The following is an 18,807-nucleotide window of genomic DNA, read 5'->3' on the forward strand; positions in this document are numbered from 1 at the left end:
GAGGGATTTGGAGATCTCAGGGCTGCTTGGAGCAGGGTTTCAGCACTGTTGTTAAAAGCCATGAGAGGACTGGACCCAAACCTCACAGCAGTGCTTGGCTGGTGACTCCCAGAACTTGGGAGACCCTCCAGGCTAGGCCAGGGTTCATGGGGGCAGGCAGTGCTGCAAAGAGCATTTCCAGCTTGCAGTGTTGTCCCTGTGCCCCAGCACAGGGCCACTGTGTGAAAATAAATCCCAGATAACTGTGACCAGGGCACTGGAAGTGGGACCTGCTCCCACCAGTGCCAAAGGGCAGATGGGCTCAGTGCCACAGCTGCATCCTGAGCACCTGCTGAGTGTCCATCCTGCTTCCCCCAGGGTCAATTCCTGTGTCTGGCCATCCGGGATGGGAAGCTGGCTCTTTACTATGATTTCAGCTCTGGCCTGGAGATGGCAAAACCAAGCAACTCCTCGTCCCTCACCATCAGCAGCACCACAAACAAAGCGGTAAGAGGTAACAGGGCTTTCTTGGAGGGAGGGCTCCTCATCCAGGGTGGGGGAGGCACATGGACCCTTGTTTTGAGCAGGGCAGAGCTGCAAGACGCTTTTGATTTGAGCTGTTAACCTGACACTTTGTCTTGCCCTTTGTGATGGAGCTGACTGCCCCAGACTGACGGGTCATTTCTCTGTTCTGTCTCCAGATCCAAATTTTCCTCCTCAAAATGAATAACAAGAAGCGCATCCTGGTGCGGGTGGAGCGCCTCACCATCTTTGTGGTGGAGCAGGAGAACTCCCTGGAGAACGCTGTCTCCTACTACCTGGGGGGTGTGCCCCCAGCTGTGCTGCCCCCCAGGTGGGTCCAGCCTGCAGTGGGGTGGGACAGTCAGCATGTTCCCCTCGAGTCCCTGGTGGTGGCCTGGCCCTTTCTCAGCCACATCCAGGGCTGTTGGAACCCTGCTGAAGCTGGGGATGAAGTTTTCCTCTCCCTGCCCATCATCCTGAGCTTTTAAGGATGGTAACTTCTCCATCTCCGGTGAGGGATGGGGTGCTGGTGGGTGTCACCAAGTCCTCCTTTGCCGTGCTGCATGCTTTGGAGCAGCCTTGACACTGGAGATACCTGTGACCATCACAATTCGTTCCCAGGCACTTTGCCTGAAAGGGCTGCAGGGCCAGATCCTGCCCAGGGCTGTGTCCTGCCTGGGGCTGTCCTTGTTAACACTGTCTGCTTCTCCTGCAGTTTGAAATCTCTCTTTCCCACGGGTGGGCCCATCCGGGGCTGCATGAAGGGCTTGAAGGCTCTTGGCAAATACGTCGACCTGAAGCGCATGAGCACCGTGGGCGTCAGCTACGGGTGCACCTCGGACCTCCTGGTGAGCACAAAGCCCTGGCAGCCTGGCCAGTGTGCTGGGAGCAGGGTCTGCAGGGAAAGGGAGCACAGGAGCCCCAGGACAGGCCCCAGCTCCCCTCATTCACACAGAAACAAGCATAAACCTCCCAAGTCCTCAGTGCAGAGTGGTTATGGTGAGGTGCTTGCTCCACATGGTTGGCCGTAGCAACAGCCAGAGCCAGCAAGGAAGCAGAGCTCCTCCCTCATGTCCCAGCAAGGCCAGGGCCAGGCTCCCACCTTGCCTCTGTGCTGTCTCTCACAGGTTGCCCGCTCGGTCAGTGTCCATGGCCACGGCTACCTGACCCTGGCTCTGACGGACGTGCCGGGGCTGCGGGACTTCTACAGCGGCTTCAGCTTCCAGACAAGCCAGCCTGAGGGGCTGCTCTACCACCACTCCACCCAGGTGGGCACCTGCAGGCCCCCAGGTATCCCAGCAGTGGGGCTGCTGGGGAGGATGCTGCTTCCCCTTGGGAAAGTGAGGATTTTGGTGGGGCCAGGGTGTGGATCTGCAGTGAGATCTGCACCGTGAGCTCCTGGAGGGCAGTGGGGAAGTGGGGTTCAGCTGCTGAGCTGCTGGCTGATGCTTTCTGCAGGAGGGGACGTGCCAGGTGTCCCTCCAGAGGGGCCAGCTGGCCTTGAACCTGCTGGGAAGCGAAGTCACCACTGACAGTGCCTATGCAGATGGCAGGGCCCACTACGTGGCCTTCTACAGCGATGCCCGTGGGTACGTGTCCTGCTGTGGGTGCTGCTGGGGGCTGGGGTGCCCACACAGCCACAGGGTCCTGCTGAGCCCCTGCTGCCACCCCCAGGGTCCGGCTGTACGTGGATGACGAGCTGCAGGACACCAGCACGGGCCCCAGGCCCAGCCGGCGGCAGCGGCGCCAGGACGGGCGTCGGCTCTTCCAGCTCGGGGGGTCACCAGATCCGGGGGCCCTCAGCAACCTCACCGGCTGCATCGGGAACGTCTTCGTCAAGCGGTGGGTGACACCGTGCCCCTCGCACACAGCGGGGCTCAGCCCCTTCCCACCTCCCAGCTGGTGTGACAGGGACCTTTCCTCCCCATGAATAGGATGTCAGAGCCGCAGATGGTGGTGGACCTGCAGCAGAATGTGGAGAGCATCAATGTCACCATGAGCTGTCCCTTGGGCGAGCAGTCGCAGCAGCTCAGAGTCACTCCGAAGAAGGACAGGCGGAAACCCAAGGTACCAGCTGCTGCCAGAACTCCCCACCTCCTCCTCCTCATCCTCCTCAGGTGCCACTGCTCAGCTCTGCTGGCAGGGCGGGGATGCTCCCCTCACTCCATTCCCCGGTGCACGTCGTGTAGGTGCCGGGCAAGCCTGCGCCCAAGGGCCGCCGCCACGACCAGGACAGGCTGTGCCAGCTGCACCCCCAGCCCCGCGCAGCCAGGGGCTCCTTCCGCTTCGGGGGCGCCCCGAGCAGCCGCTGGGAGCTTGATGAGATCCCAGCCTCCTTTGGGTGGAGGTGAGCCTCGCCCCGTGCCCACCCCACGCAATCCTGGCTCTGGGATCATGGCCTGGAAGCACATGTGCCGTGCAGTTGCAGGAGAGCCGGGTGCTCCCATCACTCCCTGTCCCTGCAGGTCCCATTTCTCCTTGGAGGTGAAGCTGAACTCCTCCAGTGGGCTGCTCTTCTACGTGGAGGGCGAGCGGGGCTCCTCCATGGCTCTCTTTGTCTCCAACGGGCGCTTTGTTTTCCTGGTGGACGTCGGCAGGCGCCGGCTGCGCATCCGCAGCAAGGACAAGTACCGTGACCGCCGGTGGCACACGGTGAGCGGGGCACGGGGCTCAGCAGGACCCCCCTGAACCACGTCAGTGCCCCTGCAGGGGCTGCCTCAGAGCAGCCCTGCTCTGGGTGCTGCTCCTCCATTGCACATGGGACGCTGCAGTTCCAGGGCAGCAAAGGGGACAGCGAAATCACAGCCTGGGGCTGGCTGAACCTCTGAGCTGAGGCCTCCCTTTGCTGGGGCTCCTCCCAACCCAGTCTTGGCACTGACCTTTGCTCCCTGCAGGTCTTCTTCAGCAGAGACCAGAGTCGGGCTCAGCTGGTCATCGATGGGCTGCGAGCCCAGGGTGCTGCAGTGGCCACCACAGGGCTCTTCGTGGCCCAGACCCCCTTGTATGTGGGGGGGCTTCCAGCTGGAAAAGCCAAGGCTCACATACTGGTAAGGGCTTGGCAGCCCCATGGCATCACCCTCTCTCAGCCTGCTCCCAGCCCCATGGCATCACCCTCTCTCAGCCTGCTCCCAGCTCCACGGCCTCACCTGGTGCCTCCCAGCCCCACGGCCTCACCTGGTGCCTCCCAGCCCCACGGCCTCACCTGGTGCCTCCCAGCCCCATGGCATCACCTGGTGCCTCCCAGCCTTTGCCCCTCTGTGCTCAGTGGCCTCTCTCCACAGGCTGCATCGGCCTCCAGCTTTGATGGCTGCCTGAGGAACCTACAGCTGGACGGGAGGCCCCTGGGTCCCCCCTCACGCACTTTTGGGGTGACGCCGTGCTACGAGGGCACGCTGGAGAGCGGAGTCTTCTTCACCGCGGATGGCGGCTCCATCGCCTTAGGTACCCCACTGTGGCCTGGGACTAGGAGGGTCACATTCCATGGGAATGCCCTTGGTCCTCTCCTCACCAATGGCATTTCTCTTCCAGCTGATGCTGTGATGACTGAGCAGGACTTGGAGGTGACGCTGGAGGTGCGTCCCCGCAGTGCCTCTGGCCTCATCTTCCACATCGGCACGAGGAGAAGCCACCATCTCCTGCTCTACATGGAGGAGACCAAGGTACTGGGAGGGGGGCTTCCCCACGGGTTTTCAGAGGGAGTGGGTGTCTGCTGCCTGTCCCTCTCAGCTCTCCAGCTCTGATGGGTTTGTCTCACCCCAGGTCACTGTGAGAGCGGGCGCTGGGGCTGATGAGTTCTCGGCGTCGGTGACGAGCCCAGCTCTCTGTGACGGGCAGTGGCACACCATTGCAGGTGAGGTGACAGTTCCCCTGATTCTGTGGCTCTGTTCCAGCCCTGCTCAGCTCCTAGGGGAGCTCAGGACAAGCCCAGGCTTGGCAATTTAAACCCTGTCCCCATGGTGTATGCACTTAATTTGGGAGTTTGTAGCTGCCATGAGGTCAATTTCCTGATTAACAAGAACTCCTGCCTGATCTTAGCACTGTCAGCTCTGGTAGTCAGGCGAGGCAGGTTGTTTTTCCACTTTGTGGAGCTGCTGGCAAGGCCAAGGATGTGCCACAGGACTCGTTCCATCCTGGGCTGTGTCCAGCTTGAAGTGAATGCCCAGTTTGCTTTGGTGTCGAGTGTCCAAAGGACTCCAAGCCCATAGTTGGGAGCGGGGATTGCAGAATTCATACCTGTACAGGAAACAGCCTTCAATGGTAGCTGCCATTGAGCAAGTGCTGTTTTGCATCAAGCCCTTTTTGGGGCGGGGGCACAGCTGCAGCCCCATCTCAGCACAGCTCTATTTTAAACCTCCATCTTGTTCAGCCAGCACTGGGTGAGGTTTTGGGGGCGATTGTCCCGACTCTGGGCATTTCCCAAGAGCTAGGCCAGGCCCTTTGACCCTCAGTAGTTTTGCTCTTGCTCCAGCAGTGGTCTAGGCTGGAGAGCAGAGGTGGGCTTGCTCCATGGGTAAGGAAGCAGCACTGACTGTTGTTTTCTTTTGAAGTTACCAAATGGAAAAACGTAATCCAGGTGGATGTGGACACAGAAGGCAACCACACAGTGGGACCCAGCCAGCTCCCTGCACCCAGCACAAGGGCAACCTTCTCCCTGGGAGGGCTGCCAGGTGAGTCAGGAAAGATGTGCTCCAGGATGAAATACCCCAAGGACAAGGGGAGATATTATTCCTGGTGCGAGGGAGAGGTTAAGCCTTTGCCAGACTAATGCCTGCTTTCCTTGTTTCTGCTGCAGAGACAGACAAGGCCAGCACAGGGCTGCTGTTACCTCCCCTCCCTCACTACGTGGGCTGTGTCAGGAACCTGCAGATTAACCAGAGGCACGTGGAGCTGCCTCGAGCAGGGGCTGCCCGGGGCTCTGTCGGCCTGAAGGGCTGCCCGGTGCTCTGAATGCCACCCCAAGGACAGCCCGAGGGACAGAACGCTGCTGCGGCCCCGGCGACACCACTCGGAGCACCGAGCGTGCTCGGACACACTTATCTGCCGTGACTGCAGGCACAGGTCTGGGCCAAACCAGAGGGGCCACAAATCCCAGGGGAAGGAGGGCAGGGGAGGACAGGGGGCACTTCGGGGATGTTTCACAAATAGAACCAAAAAGTTGGAGCGGGATGTGGCGACAGGTGAGTCCTTGCTGGGCGGTCAAGGATCTGCAGCAGGGCTCGTGGTGGGAGCGTGGGTGGAGCACAGAGCAGCCCTGCAGCTCCTCCCGAGTCCTGTTCCCTTCACCCCACGCGTTCCAGGCACATAGATTTAGTTCACCGAACACTTGAGGCTGTTAATGAACGTCACAGACTGTCTGCTGATAAAGGCTGCAGGCAGTTTCTGGTTTATAAATGCAATTAGGACAAACTGGATTAATTCCGTCAGTTTTGGGGTTTTATAAGCAAGGGCACATTTAACCTCCCCCCAAGGGCAGTCTCAGCTCACCTGCTACTGCTACGCAAAGAGCTCTGCAAGGGGGAACTTGGACAAAATTCTGTTCACAGAATTAGCATCTTGTTATCAGAATATTTATAAGAATCAAAAAAAAGAACAGAATAGGCTGGGAGAACTGCAGAGGGAAAGCAGAAAGGCACAACCACCACTGGCTCTGCACTTGCACTCAGCACTAGTAGTACACTGACTGAAGTCCTGTTGTGTGAAGCAAGAAACCATTGCTTGAAAGGGAAGAAATAGAAAGGTTACCTCCACATCTGGCCAGGTGTGGGGTCGCACCTGGCCCTCACCTACCCCGGCTCCTGCTCAGCCTCCCTCAGCCCTGGTGTAGTGCAGTCTCCACTTGAAGCAGCTTTTTCCTCCCAAGACACCCAGTTCACTCGTGCACTTACACGTCATATATATATTTGTGTGTGTATATATATCTCTGGCCACTTGGGGACAAAATCTTGCTTCTGAAATGGACTTGTAACTTATATCATTATATTGTGGGGTTTTTTTTATGAGGGGTAAATATTGTAAAATGGGTTTTTAACATGTCCATCTTAAATGTAATTATGACCTGTTTTTAAAGTTGTAGTATTAAAGATGGTCTTTGTAAATCACTGGTACATACTTTGGAGTCAAATAAAGTTTTATGTTACTCTCTTTCACTTTACCTGGGGAAGAGTAAGCATCAGGCTGATGAGCTGGAAGAGGGATAATCAATCTGTGCTGTAGGGATACTGTACAGACTGGAAGGAACAGTATGGCAGATAAAAGAAAATTCCTTTATTTGTAGATTTATATAAGCATAATATGAAGTTAGTAATCCTACTGCAGTTGCTTAAGTTAGTATCTAGGAATATCTGTAAGGAAGAGCAAATAACTTAATCTAAACTCATATCTTCCTCTTCATCTTTCTTGTCCTTCGAGTCTCCTTCCTTTTGGTCTGACTTGACGCTGTTCTGCATGGCTTTGGCAAAGGCTTCTACATCTGGAAGTTAAACACACGAGTTATTGCATTTCCTGGGCTGGAGCTCATTGTCCACACAAGGTGAAAGCTTCATCACTTAGAAAGCAAACAGTTGCTTCAGCATGAATTAGCAGGGAGGAAAATTTTGAACAATAGTAACACACATCCAGATCTCTATGCCACAGCATTTTATGCACTTTAATTGTGCATGGGCATCCTGAGAGCAGAATTCTTGCAGTAATGGGAGAGATGCTAAAAGCTCATTAGGGAAAAGGGATTGTCCCAGTGCCAGAGCTGGCCTGACTGTGTTCACTGATTTCATGTGAATTGTTAAAGGCTCCCACAAGAAAGGCTTTCCTGAACAAGGTGACTGTGACACCTCCAGAGTCTTTTGCATCCCTAGCAAGAAAACAAAACCAGCACATCTGTGCAGAACCCCAACTTCTCTCACTGCACATAACACCTCACTGTGTGCTGGAACACCTGTCCCATCCCCCTTTTCCCTGTAAACATCAGTGCAAGAGTCACCTTGCAGACTCACAACTCTCAGAGAGGGAGAGTTAGAGAGAAGCTGATCCTTACACCCCACATTGAGTGGTCATGTGCAGTGCCAACACCCCAACAACCCCCTCCTTCCTGCTCCCACCAGCACCAGCACTCACCGCCTTTATTTGCTGCATCTACTGCCTCTGCAGGTAGCCCAAACTGGCTCATGAGTGGGCCCAGCTGTCCTGAAGCTAAGGCAGCACTGAACATGCTCAAAGCCTGTGGATTGGAGTCAACAGCATCAAAATAAAGTTTGCATCAGATTCCCGCAGCAGTAACCCCAGGAGGAGAGCAGTCCTGTCAGGCAGGGCTTGGGAACAGATATGCAATGAAATAATCACCAATTTCATGTCCCTCGCTTCCTTTTGCATGGAAGTTGCTACAGTTTAATCTAAACCAGTCATTTAAGCTCCTGAAATTTTTCAAATGGCCAAATTTCAATGAATTGGTGTAAATTACTAGTTCAGATTGGTCTGTAAGACACCAACTTTTATCACAGACAGTGTCCTGCAATTAAGGCCTGGTGTTTCAAAGGATGTAGTGTAGTAACCATGAGCATCTCCTCACTTCAGTCACCTGAAATTACCTTTAAGGAGCCATTTGGTGAAAGGGAACAAAGAATTTGCTATTACTCCTGTCATTTGCCAGAGCACATTTATAATAAAAAGGTAAAGCCCAACTCCAAAAGAAAAAGTAAAAACCATTCCCATCTGCCCTTGAGTGACTGCAGGGAGAACTAATGCTCCGTTAAACCATGTCCCTCCTCCTTTCCACTTCTACTGAGCAACTCCCCACTCTGAACAGTGCCAGGAACCTGGAAAAGCAGGGCAAGGTGAATCAGGAGGATGGGAAAGGAGGAAGAAGTGCACTTCCACCCAGAGCCAGCATTTACCTGCTGGAACTGAGGAGACGTCAGGGTGTTCTGGATCTCTTCTGCAGTCTGTGGCAGGGATTCCCCTGAGGGAAGGTAAGGCATCAATCGCTCCTGAACTTCAGCGTTGGCCAGGATGGGAGCCATGATCTCAGGAGTCAGAACAGCTGCCAGGTCCACTAGGAGAAAACAAAGGGTTGGCCATTAGACTACACCCAAAACCCCATGGTTTTGTCATGTAAATCAAATTATCTAGTCAGGATCTGAGTATTAAAATTATTATCACACTGCCACCATCTTATCTTCCTCTCAGTTTTGGAGTGAGAATAAGTCTCCTGAAGCAGTCAAAAATAGCACTGAAATTTAAGAAAAAAAAAACAAACACCAAAAAACTGGAACAAAAAAAAATTAAGAGACCTTTCAAACCAATGTGGAACAGGACAGCACAGTAAAACAGCTCCAAAGCACTCCTGGATCCAGCAGCTGCCTGGTCAGAGCACTGTTACCTTGCTGTCCTCCTGCTCCAGATGGCACATTCATAGTAGCTAAAATGTTCTGAAGGTCACTCAATTGAATGGGCTGGGTTGGGCTGGTGGCTGAGCTGGTTCCATTACCCGAACTGGGAACGGGGCTGGGGCTGGTCACCGAGGCAGCCGCGGGAACGGACGGCGCCGGCGTTACGCGCGTGGAAGAAGTCGTGGAAGATGGAGTCACTGCAGCCGACTGGCTGCGAGAGCTAGGCAAGATAATTAGGGTAATTAATTCCCTGCAAAAAAACTCTTCTATTCTGAAAAGCTTCTTTTCAAACCTTTACAGTATGAAAAACTCCCACCTCATTTTAGAGAGGTAATAAGCAGCCTTGATTCCCACCATATTCCCCATTCAGTAAGCCATGAGTCCTCCCACAGCAGTGGCAAGTTCCCACTGCAATAGCCCAGGGCAGACAAGGCCTCCTACCTTGATGATGAACTGCTGGTTGGAGGTCCCCCACTCCCAAGCAGACTGGCCAGCCCTGGTCCTGTCAGTGCACCCAGCCCACCTTCCATGAACATAAAAGAAGAACAGGTTTAGACATTTATTTCTTCAGGTTTTCTGCACCTCTCTTCTCTGGAGAGGCTGCTGTTGTACCTGAAAGGTTTTATTTGCTACAATAGAGGAGGGGGTGAAAGAGCCCAACCCACCCTCCTATCCCCTTCTCCAAATTAACAGAATCTTCTTTTCTGATCTTGCATTCCCATTAGAGAGCTGAACATCTCAGAAATGACTCAATTTCTAGGTGTACGCAAGGATGAAGTTACTCCGGTTTGTGCCGTACGTACATCATCGTAACACAGCCCTCTCCTCATATCTGCCACACCAAAAATCCAACTGTTCTATGAACTTTAAAACCAAGGCCCTCAGCAGAAGATCCCAGAGGCATCTTTGAGTCGCCACCACTCTCTCCTCGCAGACCAGGGGTTTGCAGCTTCAAACCTAACGCAGAGACGCGGCAACGGAATCAGCCAAGCTCTGAAACACTTCCCAGGCAAAGGAAGGACAGACAGCTCCACACACCAAGCGCTCTCAGGAGAGCAGCCAGCAGGAAACCAACACCCTTATGCCAAAGAAACCAGGATCAGCCTCCTCCATCACACTTCCCAACTACCAAAGACCTACAGCACGGTCAAGAACCTCAGCTGGGAAAAGGCCGGGCTGCTGGACCCCCTGGAGTTGTCAGGGATTTGAATACTCCCCTCCAATTCCTTTGAGTCACATCAGCCAAACACTCCATTTCCCACCAGCAGTTCCTTGCACCACACCTGATTATACACACAAAGCAGCTGCATTTCTCACCTTTGGGAGCACCTGGGATCAGAGGACAGAACAGCAGCACTCAGTGAGCAAACCCCTGGCCAACTGCAGCTACAGACCCTGCAGGTCAGAGTGAGCCCCTGCCAGTCCCTCCTCGTACAGGAACAGTCCCATGGAACCAACACTTCCTGTCACTTATCCCAGAGCTTCCCCAGCAGCAGGTATGGCAGCTGAAGCTCACTGTTCTGCTCCATTTCATGGTAAAAGTGACCCAGGAGCAAGACAGCTCCTTTGGAGCTCTGCAGAGCCCCAGGAGACGCAAACCAGCTGTGACAAAGACAACTCTCCCAGGGGAAATGATCCCCAGGGACTCACCACACCACTGTTTGCAGCAGCAAGCAGATGGTTCTTTCTGTAACATGTCAAGCTGGCTTATGGCTGGATGTAAAGGCAAGGAAAGAAGAACTGCTGAGGAAAAGCGTTGAAAAAAGAAGGACAGTCTCAGGATTATGTGATGCTTCAAGAGGAAGATCTTTTCCAAACACATCCTAAAAGGGCAGATTTTTCCAACACTACCATGAGATTTCCATCTGAACATCCCACCAATACGAGACTTGCATCTGAAGCTAAAAAGACACCAGCCAGATCCACAAAAATGGACTTCTGAGCTGAAGCACAGAATCTTTGTCACTGCTGTGTTCCTCTGCCTATTTACACTCGAGGGTCTGACCTGTCAGAAAATGCTCCTGCAGCACGGACAGCATTGAGAACAGACCACAGCCCCTTCAGAAACCAGTGATTCCAGCTCTCCCCAGGGCTGCCCAGGAGAGAAAGCCCTGCCCTGAACCTTGTCCCCCTGACTGGGGAGTGCTGTGGGGTGGGAACACTCCGACCTTCCTCTTGAACTCTTTCTACTTTGCACACAAATATTCACTGAATCAGAGACAACACAAGCAATTCCACAGCCTGGTATCCAGCACATTCACCAGGAGCAAATCACTGGTTTTCAGCCCATGCTCCAGTGAATATTTTGGAAGAAAAAGTGGAGTAGAGAAAAACAAGGGAAAAAAAAGCAGAAGATTCAGTGCAGCAAGGAGCAGAACCACAGTTCCTTGCAGACCAAGCCCTGAGATGAGTGCTGTGTAGAATCTGGTACCCTTTTTCTATCCCTGAGCTCATCTCTGAGGCAGGGCCTCACCTTCTCACATGAAAGAAGCGCTATTGAGATCAATAGCACTGCTTGAGAACATTGTCAGGTAAGATTTAACCTGGCAGGAGAAAATACCATTTTGGCATAAAGATATTAAAGCATTTTACCAAGTCCTCCTAAGCCCGTTGGTCCGATCAGCTGCATGAGCTGGTTATGGCTCATGTTTCCAAGAAGGCTTTGCAAGCCACCCTCACCTAAAAACAAAAACATTCTGAAACACAACATATTCACATGGTTTTTTTCACAGCACTCCGGCTCAAACAGCAGGAGATTAATTGGCATCACATTCTGTATGGAAAAACAGTTTCAAGTGTTTACTGAGTCATGATCTTCATAAAAGATAAATGTAACTTGGCTTCATAAAGAGGTAAGACTCCAGAGAATCTACTGGAAACAAAGAGATTTCTCCTGGCAGTCTTAACTTTCAGCCTACACCTATTTAACAGCACAGTTTATTCTGCTAAAAGCACATTTACGCTTCTGGTATTAACATTGTCCCCAGCTCACCCTCCACAGCCATCAGGGATTTCTTCCTAGGGAACTCTAGGGGCTTAGTCTAGACATAAATTTAAAAAGAAAAAAAAGCCTCTGACATGAAGGAGCAGAGAATGGACTGTACCTCCCAATGCTGAGAGCTCGTGGCCTCCACTGGCATTCCCACCCAATGCCCCTGGCATGGGGGGATTGTTGAGATACTCGTTCACCTTACGGCAGTGCTCCTCATCCTTGTCTGTCTTCGGCTCCTGCAAGAGAATTGCTCTTGGTATGAATCATGCTGGGGGGATTTTGATCCAAGATCTTTGTCTTTGGCTTCCCACAAACCTGCATCCAGAAGAAGAGTCGTTTTGATCCTGCCTTGAACTTCAATACATACACACGGCCTGTGGTGCACTGTGGGACTCTCTTGAACTCACAGTCATCAGGAAAAATAATCAAATCCTAGAAAGTATATCAAGAGAAACAAGTGTTTGAGAAAATACATCAATATTCCTTTTCACCTCCCAAATCCCTCTGCCCTCCTCCACAAACTTTCTCCCATCTGCTCCTCAGAGCAGAGAGCATGTGGAAGTGCAGGTCTGTCAGTGACATTTTCAACCTAATTTGTCCTGGAGGAGCTCTTTCTGCAGTGCCAGCAGATCAGAACATGACATAACACCTCAGCACTGAAACACCAGCTCATACTCACATCCTCCACATTGCCCGAAGTCCTGTCCTTCCAGCAGAAGTGAATGAGGGAATCATCAGTTTGCTGGATGTAAACGAGGCCTTTTCTCTTGTCTGGAGTTACAGTGCTGCCTTTCAGGGTCATCTTCCCTGCCCGAAATTCCACCAGGTATTTGCTCGAGGAGCCACGAGAGCCTGGCACCAGGCTTGGAAATAATGCACCTGAAGACATCCTGGAAAGAGAGAGAGCAGCAGGTGCGATGAGAAACCTTCCCATATCCTCTCTTCCCAGTATCAAATTTCTGCCATTACCAGGTGGCTTCACAAAAGCAATCTGTTCTGCTGCCTGCAGAATTCCAGGGTAATTCAAATGAGCTAAAGCAGAAGCCTGGATGAGGACAGGAGGCTCTACAGCCCTCCACTAATAAAGGACAGCCTGTGTGCTGAGGCACTAGAAAATGAAGCCACCGTCCCCCAGCGCTTCCTTCTTCATGGTTCAAAGCAGGAAGCCCTGCTGTATCCCCACACTGCGGCTCCAGCACCCGCAGAGCCCCAGGGCTGCCCCCCGCCCCCTCCCGCACTGACCGACCCGCGGGCCTGGCTGCGATGCCGGGCCCGGCCCCGCGGGGCTGCGCGGCTGTTCCGGGGTCGCGCTGCGCTCACGGCCCGGCCGGCCCCGGCCCCGGCCCCGCGCTGGGCAAACATTCGGAGCCGAGCCGGGACGGGGGGGGGGGGGGGGGGGGGGGGGGGTCAGGGCCCGGCCCGGGCACCCCCCGCCCGCTCAGAGGCCGCGATATTCTGCCGGGCTCCCCGAGACCGCCGTGCCGCCTTCCCCGCGGCTTCCCCCGGCAGGAGCCCCCCAGCCCGGCCGCCGCTGGGCGCGCGGTCCCGGGGGCGCCGCGGCGGCTCCCGAGCGGTACCTTCAGCCTCCTCCTCCTCCTCCGCCGCCGCCTCAGCTCTTCCTGCCCCGCGTGCCGGAACCCCGCCCCGCGCGGGGCGCGCGCCGCCGCGGCTCCGCGCTATTGGCTGGCGCGGCTGTCAATCAAAGGGGGCGGGGCGAGGCGCCCCTGCTGTGTCACGGAACATGGCGGCGCTCCCCCCTCACCCCCCCCAGGCCCTCATGACCCCCTGGTCCCCATCCCAGCCCTCAGCCGAGCACAGCCCAGGGCCTGTGCGTCTCCAACAGCGCCTTTATTCCTGGCACAGGCAGGGAACGGTTACAAAATAAATCCTTCCACGAAAGGCACGCCGGGCCCATGGCCAAAGCTGGGTTGCCTCACAGTATTTCAGTATTGCTTCCCTGACCCAAATCGCAGGCGTTTGCAGAGAGCCAACACAGGTGTGTTCCCAACAGCAGCGCTAGGTGAAGAGTCCTGGGTTTGCTTTTTAAAAGTGGTTTTGCACGAAAAATTTACAGGGAAATTGTTTTAAATTATTAAACGAGAATAAATAGTTCTGATTAGGTCTCTTCTAGGATAGATGGTTCCTGTCCTTGTTAATCCGGGTGCCAGGAGTTCTATAACTGCTGGATGTGTGAAAAGCTGCTCCCCATTTACAGCCGGACGTCACCTCCAAGACACAAATGCTGTACAGCAACTACCAAATGAACTTTCCCATTGATAACATTTTTTACCAGAAGCCCACTCTCTGCCCAGCTCCAGCTCACACCTGGCCTCTCCCTCAGCACAGCAACGCGAGCTCAGTGCTGGGAGCGCTCCCGAGGCTCTTCCCACTGCCAGTTCCTGGGTTTGGATCCAGCAGCACCAGCACCACACGGCGTAGCTGTCCTGCACCCCATCACCCCACAGACTGCAGGGCAAAGGTGCTGAGAGCAGAGTCCATCACAGCTGGACACGTCCACTTTAAATCCTCTTTGTCCAGTGACCATCACAATGAAATCAAGGTACAGCCCCACAGCTGGCTGAGCAAAGCCAAAGTCCTCCTGGCCCCCCGCCCAGCTGCTCTGTACGGGTCTCACAAAAATCTCTGTCACCATCCAGAGGCCCAAAGGGTATTTATTTATTAAGTATTTATTATAATTTCTTTCTAGCTGGTTTCTCTATGTAGCTGTATTAACATATACTAACACAGTTATCTTATATACAGTGTTTAATCAAGTTATAAAAGTGACATTCTTTCAAAAGGTGCAAAGTTATTAATGTTTTGACACGTAAACTACTGAGGCGAGATCTGCATCGAAAATAAAAACTTTTGGACTTTGAGAGCATTAGGAATGCCAGGGCTGGCCAAGCAGAGCCGTGTCGGCAGCGCAGGGAAAGGCTTCTGAAAGTGTTGCCAATGAAAAACAATAAATTAAAAGAATGGGTTTGGAACTAATCTGAAATTTTACTGAAAACTTCAGAAAGGGAGACGGGGGTGAAGATGTAACTAATGAAGTGTTCTTACACTGGAAATGTTCCCAGTTTCTTTTTATATCCCATGAAGATTCTATACTGAAGTTTGGATTAAACACATTGGCACAATTGTTTCATGCTTTCACATAATGACAAGGCTTTAGGTCTTTGAATTTAAATCCTGGCTTAGACAAAAGGGATGCTAACCTGTACACCTCCTCTTAGAACATCCGTACAGTTTTTTTCCATTCAGGCAATTTCTATTTATACGCATTGTTTTAAAAACATCACTCCAGCATCGAACATGCTATGCAATTAAATTAAGTTTTAAACTCCCGCTGGTCTATTATGTGATTCATTTCAATCCTCACCTAACAAAAAATTCCCTATGGCACGTGCAGCAAGTTTGGAAAGGGTTAACAGCACTTGACACTGTCGTTAAAGCTCAGGTTTTTATCAAAACTATTTTTATGCTGTTCCATGTGGATCAGCAGAGTCTTTTCAGAAGTGTCTGTGCCCATACAAGGAACAAACACAACCCCACTGTGCCACTAAGTCCAGCTCAAGTTCTGAGGATTTCCATCATCAAGTTGCCATGAACAAGACTCAGATTGTGCTCCTCCTTATTGCCTTGAAGTTTTGCAGCTTCTCTTATTTTTCCAATGAAGACAACTAATTTTCCCCAAATGTAATCCAATTGTTGTACACATGATTTGCTGGAAGAATTTCTCTATGAATATGTTAATTTTCTTTTGCTTTTTAATCCTCTGACTGAGAGAGAAACACTTCAAAAATCTACTTCCTGGATGAAATCACAGATGTTTTGGACACAAATCACACCAATTCTTTCTTGAACTCTTCATGTTGCTGGCACTTAACACCAACAATTTCTAAATTACTGTAAACTTCACAGCAGCACAGCCGCTCTCCATTTTTGCCTGGTTACTCAATTAAAAACTTTCATAAAAGAAGCAGCAACATAACGATTAGTTTTAATTACTGGACCAAATTTTTCAAGCCTTCCTCCAAGCCCCTGAAGTATACCACTTGAAAGAAAATGAATGCATCAGTTCAGTAATTGATTAATTCCAGTATTATATGGCTTTGATGGTTTGATATGGAACAAAACAAAAAAAAAAAGAAAAAAAAATCCCACTTTTTGACATCACGTGCTCACAGGAAACTTGTAATAGGTATAACTCTGCTGAAGCTTGAAATTGATTCTGCTTTTTCACAACATACAAAACAGACGTGACCTAATAATGAGAAACATGCAAACCAAAACTTCCCCAAAAGATGAACCTGCGTGGACACACACACACAGAAGTGCCTCCAAAGGAAAGGTTAGTCTAGAAGCATACACAGTGCCAAAGCTGCCAAAGGTAGTGCAGAAGAGTTAAGCCTCCAAGTGGTAGCAAGCAATATATTGTACATTGGAACCACCTCGACATTCCTGCTATTGCTTCCCAAGCTTCTCCTGTGGTAAGAACAGCGTTTGACCTCAGGAAATGCACATTTTGGGTGTGCCCTTCCTTTCTCCTAATGTATGCTCTATGGGATTTATCACAGGTATACAGTTTAATGCTCACAGTGTCCCAAAGTTGTGAAGACTCTGTAACAGACAACTACAGTGTGAGAGGCTCGGGCTGGGTTTTAGTGTTCCCAAGGCTCTCGGTTATGGAATTGTTGACAGTGGGGCCAGGAGCTCCTGTCCCCAGGAGTGCTACATACAGTATGGGGAGTGTGACAGGACTGGGGCTGATCCTGGTGGTACCATATTGGCTTTTCATCCCTGCTCCGAGTGCCAGAAACTTCAGCTTCTTCTCTATTGTACTAAGTATCAAGGATATTATCTCTACTTTGTTTAAGTTATGTAGTTTTCAAGGATGTTATGTGCTCTACGGATACAGCATATCCTCCTGCCAGAGAAACTAGGGGAGGAAATGAAGAACCAAAGGTCCCTCTGGAAATTAGTGAAAACTTGATGATTTCAGGTGCAGCTTTACGGAATGAGCGCAACAGTATTTAAATATTTGGCAATCCGACGTTAGTGAGAATTAAATCATTGATTGTTGACCGATAGTATTTCTGTTAAAATTTACTTTGAAAAGCTGGTTTTTGCTATCAACAAAACCAGAGTAACTGGCTTGGAATGAAATCTAGTAACTAGAGGTCCGGATGAGATGAGCAATTGCTTCTGGAATTTCAGTATATGTCTGGACAGTCTGAGAAATTTCTATCAAAATAGCCACCTGAGTACAGCCAATCTGGAGTCCCAGTGTATGGGTTAGTGCCTTGATGAAACCATCTGTAAAACAAAAAAAAAAAAAAAAAAAAAGGAGAGAAACAATAAAAGAAAAAAAGCAAACAGAATGAATAGTTATTAACAGGAAAAAAACCAGCGATGCTTCTTTCACAGAACATTCTAAAAATACACTGGTATTTCTTATAAAAAAATTCTTAGGAAATATTCTGAACATGAAAATAATTGAACTTCCTACACAATTATCACCTTGTAGAGCACCTTTTATTTTAGCATAAAGTCAAGGAGTATTAAATGGATTTTAAAATTCCTGTCCTACTCCAAGTAAAAATAACATTGACACTCTAGATTATATATATTAATTTTTACTTTAAAAGAATGCCAAATCTGTTACACAATCATTTTTGGAAATTTCTCCCAAGGGGAAACAGTTTCTGTTCTATGGAGCTGTGCCCTGCACAGAACATCAACAGCTGCTTACTTTTTAACCACATTAACCAATTTTATATTCTCTGGAAGAGATTTTTCAAGGCATTAAGTGGAATTAATCTGTAGCTACTCCTCCAGGCTTTGGGAAAAGAATGCTTTCTCTTCTGAATTTCATAAAATCATGGAGCATCCCAAAGTTCTTGCCTTTGAAGGAACTGGCCATGAGCACACACTTGACTGCACAGCACTGGCAGCTGTGAAAAGCACCCTGTGGGAGCAGCAGCCAAATCACATATCACTCCCTGATGCACTCTGTGACTCGGAAATCACTTGAATATGCAATCAAAAAAGCAATTTCTAAAGTATCCAGACCAAGAAATCCAAAGAGTGTGAAAATAAAAGGCCCCAGAGGGCCACAATGTCTTGCTCAACTACTAAAAGCTGGACAGGAATTGGTTAAAGGAGGATGACACTTAACATTTTAACATTCATTCTAACAAAAACATGACCTCTGTAGGTTAAAAAAAAGATTCCAGCATTACCACAGTAGTTGATTATGACAGGTTTCAGCATTTCTTGTTAGATATTTTTTCCAGGACAGACTTTTGAGCAATTTTGGCTTCCAGCTACATATTTAATTGTTGACCCAGCAATGCTTTAGGTGACACTACAAATTGTGCTGTCATGGAAGCAATCAGACACATGCTGTCCTGAATCAAAACAATTCAAGCAGTGTACCCAGCTATTCCAGGCTTGAACAAATTGCTCCTTCCTTGCCCCTTACCGTGTGTGCCACTCCACCTCGTCCTTCGCACGCTCCTTGCGAGCAGCTCTTTGTTTCTCCTCTAGTCTCTCCTTCTCTCTGCTTGCCACATCTAGCCAATGTTTCAAGAGAAATTGGTAATTTAGCAAAAAAGAAACAAAAACGCAGAAAACACAGGAAAGACCAGAGAAACGAAACAGAATTCATTTAAGCACGAGAAAGCATTTGCTGTACAGTCTTTAGCAAAAAAACCTAAAACTCATTTCAGAGAAGTTGCTGCTACAAACACAGAGCTGAAACTGAAATGTTGGTGTTTTATCTCTCAGGAACACTGCACTGAGCCAGCAGGGAAGAACTCAGATTAGGCAATAACAGAGAGTGATTTTTTTCTGTATTTAGCTGTGTGTTTCCTCTGACAAACACCAGAGCAGCAGAGCACGTCTGCTCACCACATGTCTCTCCAGACA

At 50.5% G+C, this 18,807-nt stretch overlaps 3 protein-coding genes across 7 annotated transcripts in view; 1 reads left to right on the forward strand and 2 right to left on the reverse strand.

Annotated features, from left to right (window-relative positions):
* Positions 1–6,658, forward strand: part of LAMA5 (laminin subunit alpha 5) — an 85,942-nt gene extending 79,284 nt beyond the window's left edge. For both annotated transcript variants that reach the window (XM_038158531.1, XM_038158533.1), the window contains exons 66-80: positions 358–486; positions 681–832; positions 1,217–1,349; positions 1,629–1,769; positions 1,960–2,090; positions 2,176–2,343; positions 2,436–2,568; positions 2,691–2,848; positions 2,967–3,153; positions 3,396–3,548; positions 3,783–3,942; positions 4,030–4,160; positions 4,261–4,351; positions 5,049–5,168; positions 5,294–6,658. In XM_038158531.1, the coding sequence (XP_038014459.1) occupies positions 358–486; positions 681–832; positions 1,217–1,349; positions 1,629–1,769; positions 1,960–2,090; positions 2,176–2,343; positions 2,436–2,568; positions 2,691–2,848; positions 2,967–3,153; positions 3,396–3,548; positions 3,783–3,942; positions 4,030–4,160; positions 4,261–4,351; positions 5,049–5,168; positions 5,294–5,448 (2,142 nt within the window). In that variant the 3' untranslated portion in view covers positions 5,449–6,658. The remainder of the gene's footprint in view (positions 1–357; positions 487–680; positions 833–1,216; positions 1,350–1,628; positions 1,770–1,959; positions 2,091–2,175; positions 2,344–2,435; positions 2,569–2,690; positions 2,849–2,966; positions 3,154–3,395; positions 3,549–3,782; positions 3,943–4,029; positions 4,161–4,260; positions 4,352–5,048; positions 5,169–5,293) is intronic.
* An 83-nt stretch (positions 6,659–6,741) lies between these two features.
* On the reverse strand, positions 6,742–13,251 carry ADRM1 (adhesion regulating molecule 1). 4 transcript variants are annotated; one of them, XM_038158537.1, is made up of 10 exons: positions 13,121–13,251; positions 12,554–12,764; positions 12,190–12,306; positions 11,987–12,110; positions 11,475–11,561; positions 9,324–9,405; positions 8,981–9,102; positions 8,388–8,545; positions 7,612–7,714; positions 6,742–6,970 (listed from the first exon to the last, which is right to left on the reverse strand). In XM_038158537.1, exons 1-10 carry the CDS (start codon positions 13,234–13,236, stop codon positions 6,864–6,866), a joined length of 1,227 nt encoding a protein of 408 aa, XP_038014465.1. In that variant the 5' UTR covers positions 13,237–13,251; the 3' UTR covers positions 6,742–6,863. The 4 variants fall into 4 exon arrangements, with proteins under 4 accessions (XP_038014465.1, XP_038014463.1, XP_038014466.1 ...); XM_038158535.1 differs by having other exon boundaries at positions 6,744–6,970; positions 8,873–9,102; XM_038158538.1 differs by having other exon boundaries at positions 6,744–6,970; positions 8,873–9,102; positions 13,117–13,237.
* Positions 13,252–14,526: 1,275 nt separating this feature from the next.
* The window catches only part of OSBPL2 (oxysterol binding protein like 2), a 33,606-nt gene continuing 29,325 nt past the window's right edge, over positions 14,527–18,807 (reverse strand). Inside the window, exons 14-15 of the mRNA XM_038158534.1 lie at positions 18,362–18,452; positions 14,527–17,193 (exon numbers count right to left, since the gene is read on the reverse strand). Of these exons, the coding sequence (XP_038014462.1) occupies positions 17,091–17,193; positions 18,362–18,452 (194 nt within the window). The 3' untranslated portion in view covers positions 14,527–17,090. The remainder of the gene's footprint in view (positions 17,194–18,361; positions 18,453–18,807) is intronic.

Source organism: Motacilla alba, chromosome 20 (genome assembly GCF_015832195.1).
Source record: "Motacilla alba alba isolate MOTALB_02 chromosome 20, Motacilla_alba_V1.0_pri, whole genome shotgun sequence".
Classification (NCBI taxonomy): domain Eukaryota; kingdom Metazoa; phylum Chordata; class Aves; order Passeriformes; family Motacillidae; genus Motacilla; species Motacilla alba.

Excerpts from the sequence above, each read along its gene's own strand:
- ADRM1 (XM_038158535.1), bottom strand. The coding sequence starts at position 13,236 with ATGTTTGCCCAGCGCGGGGCCGGGGCCGGGGCCGGCCGGGCCGTGAGC. Across the intron at positions 8,546-8,872 it reads TGGAGCAGGAGGACAGCAAG|TGGACCTGGCAGCTGTTCTG; the intron begins GTAACAGTGCTC and ends GTTTTCTCCTAG. Across the intron at positions 6,971-7,611 it reads AGATGCAGCAAATAAAGGCG|ATGTAGAAGCCTTTGCCAAA; the intron begins GTGAGTGCTGGT and ends TTTAACTTCCAG.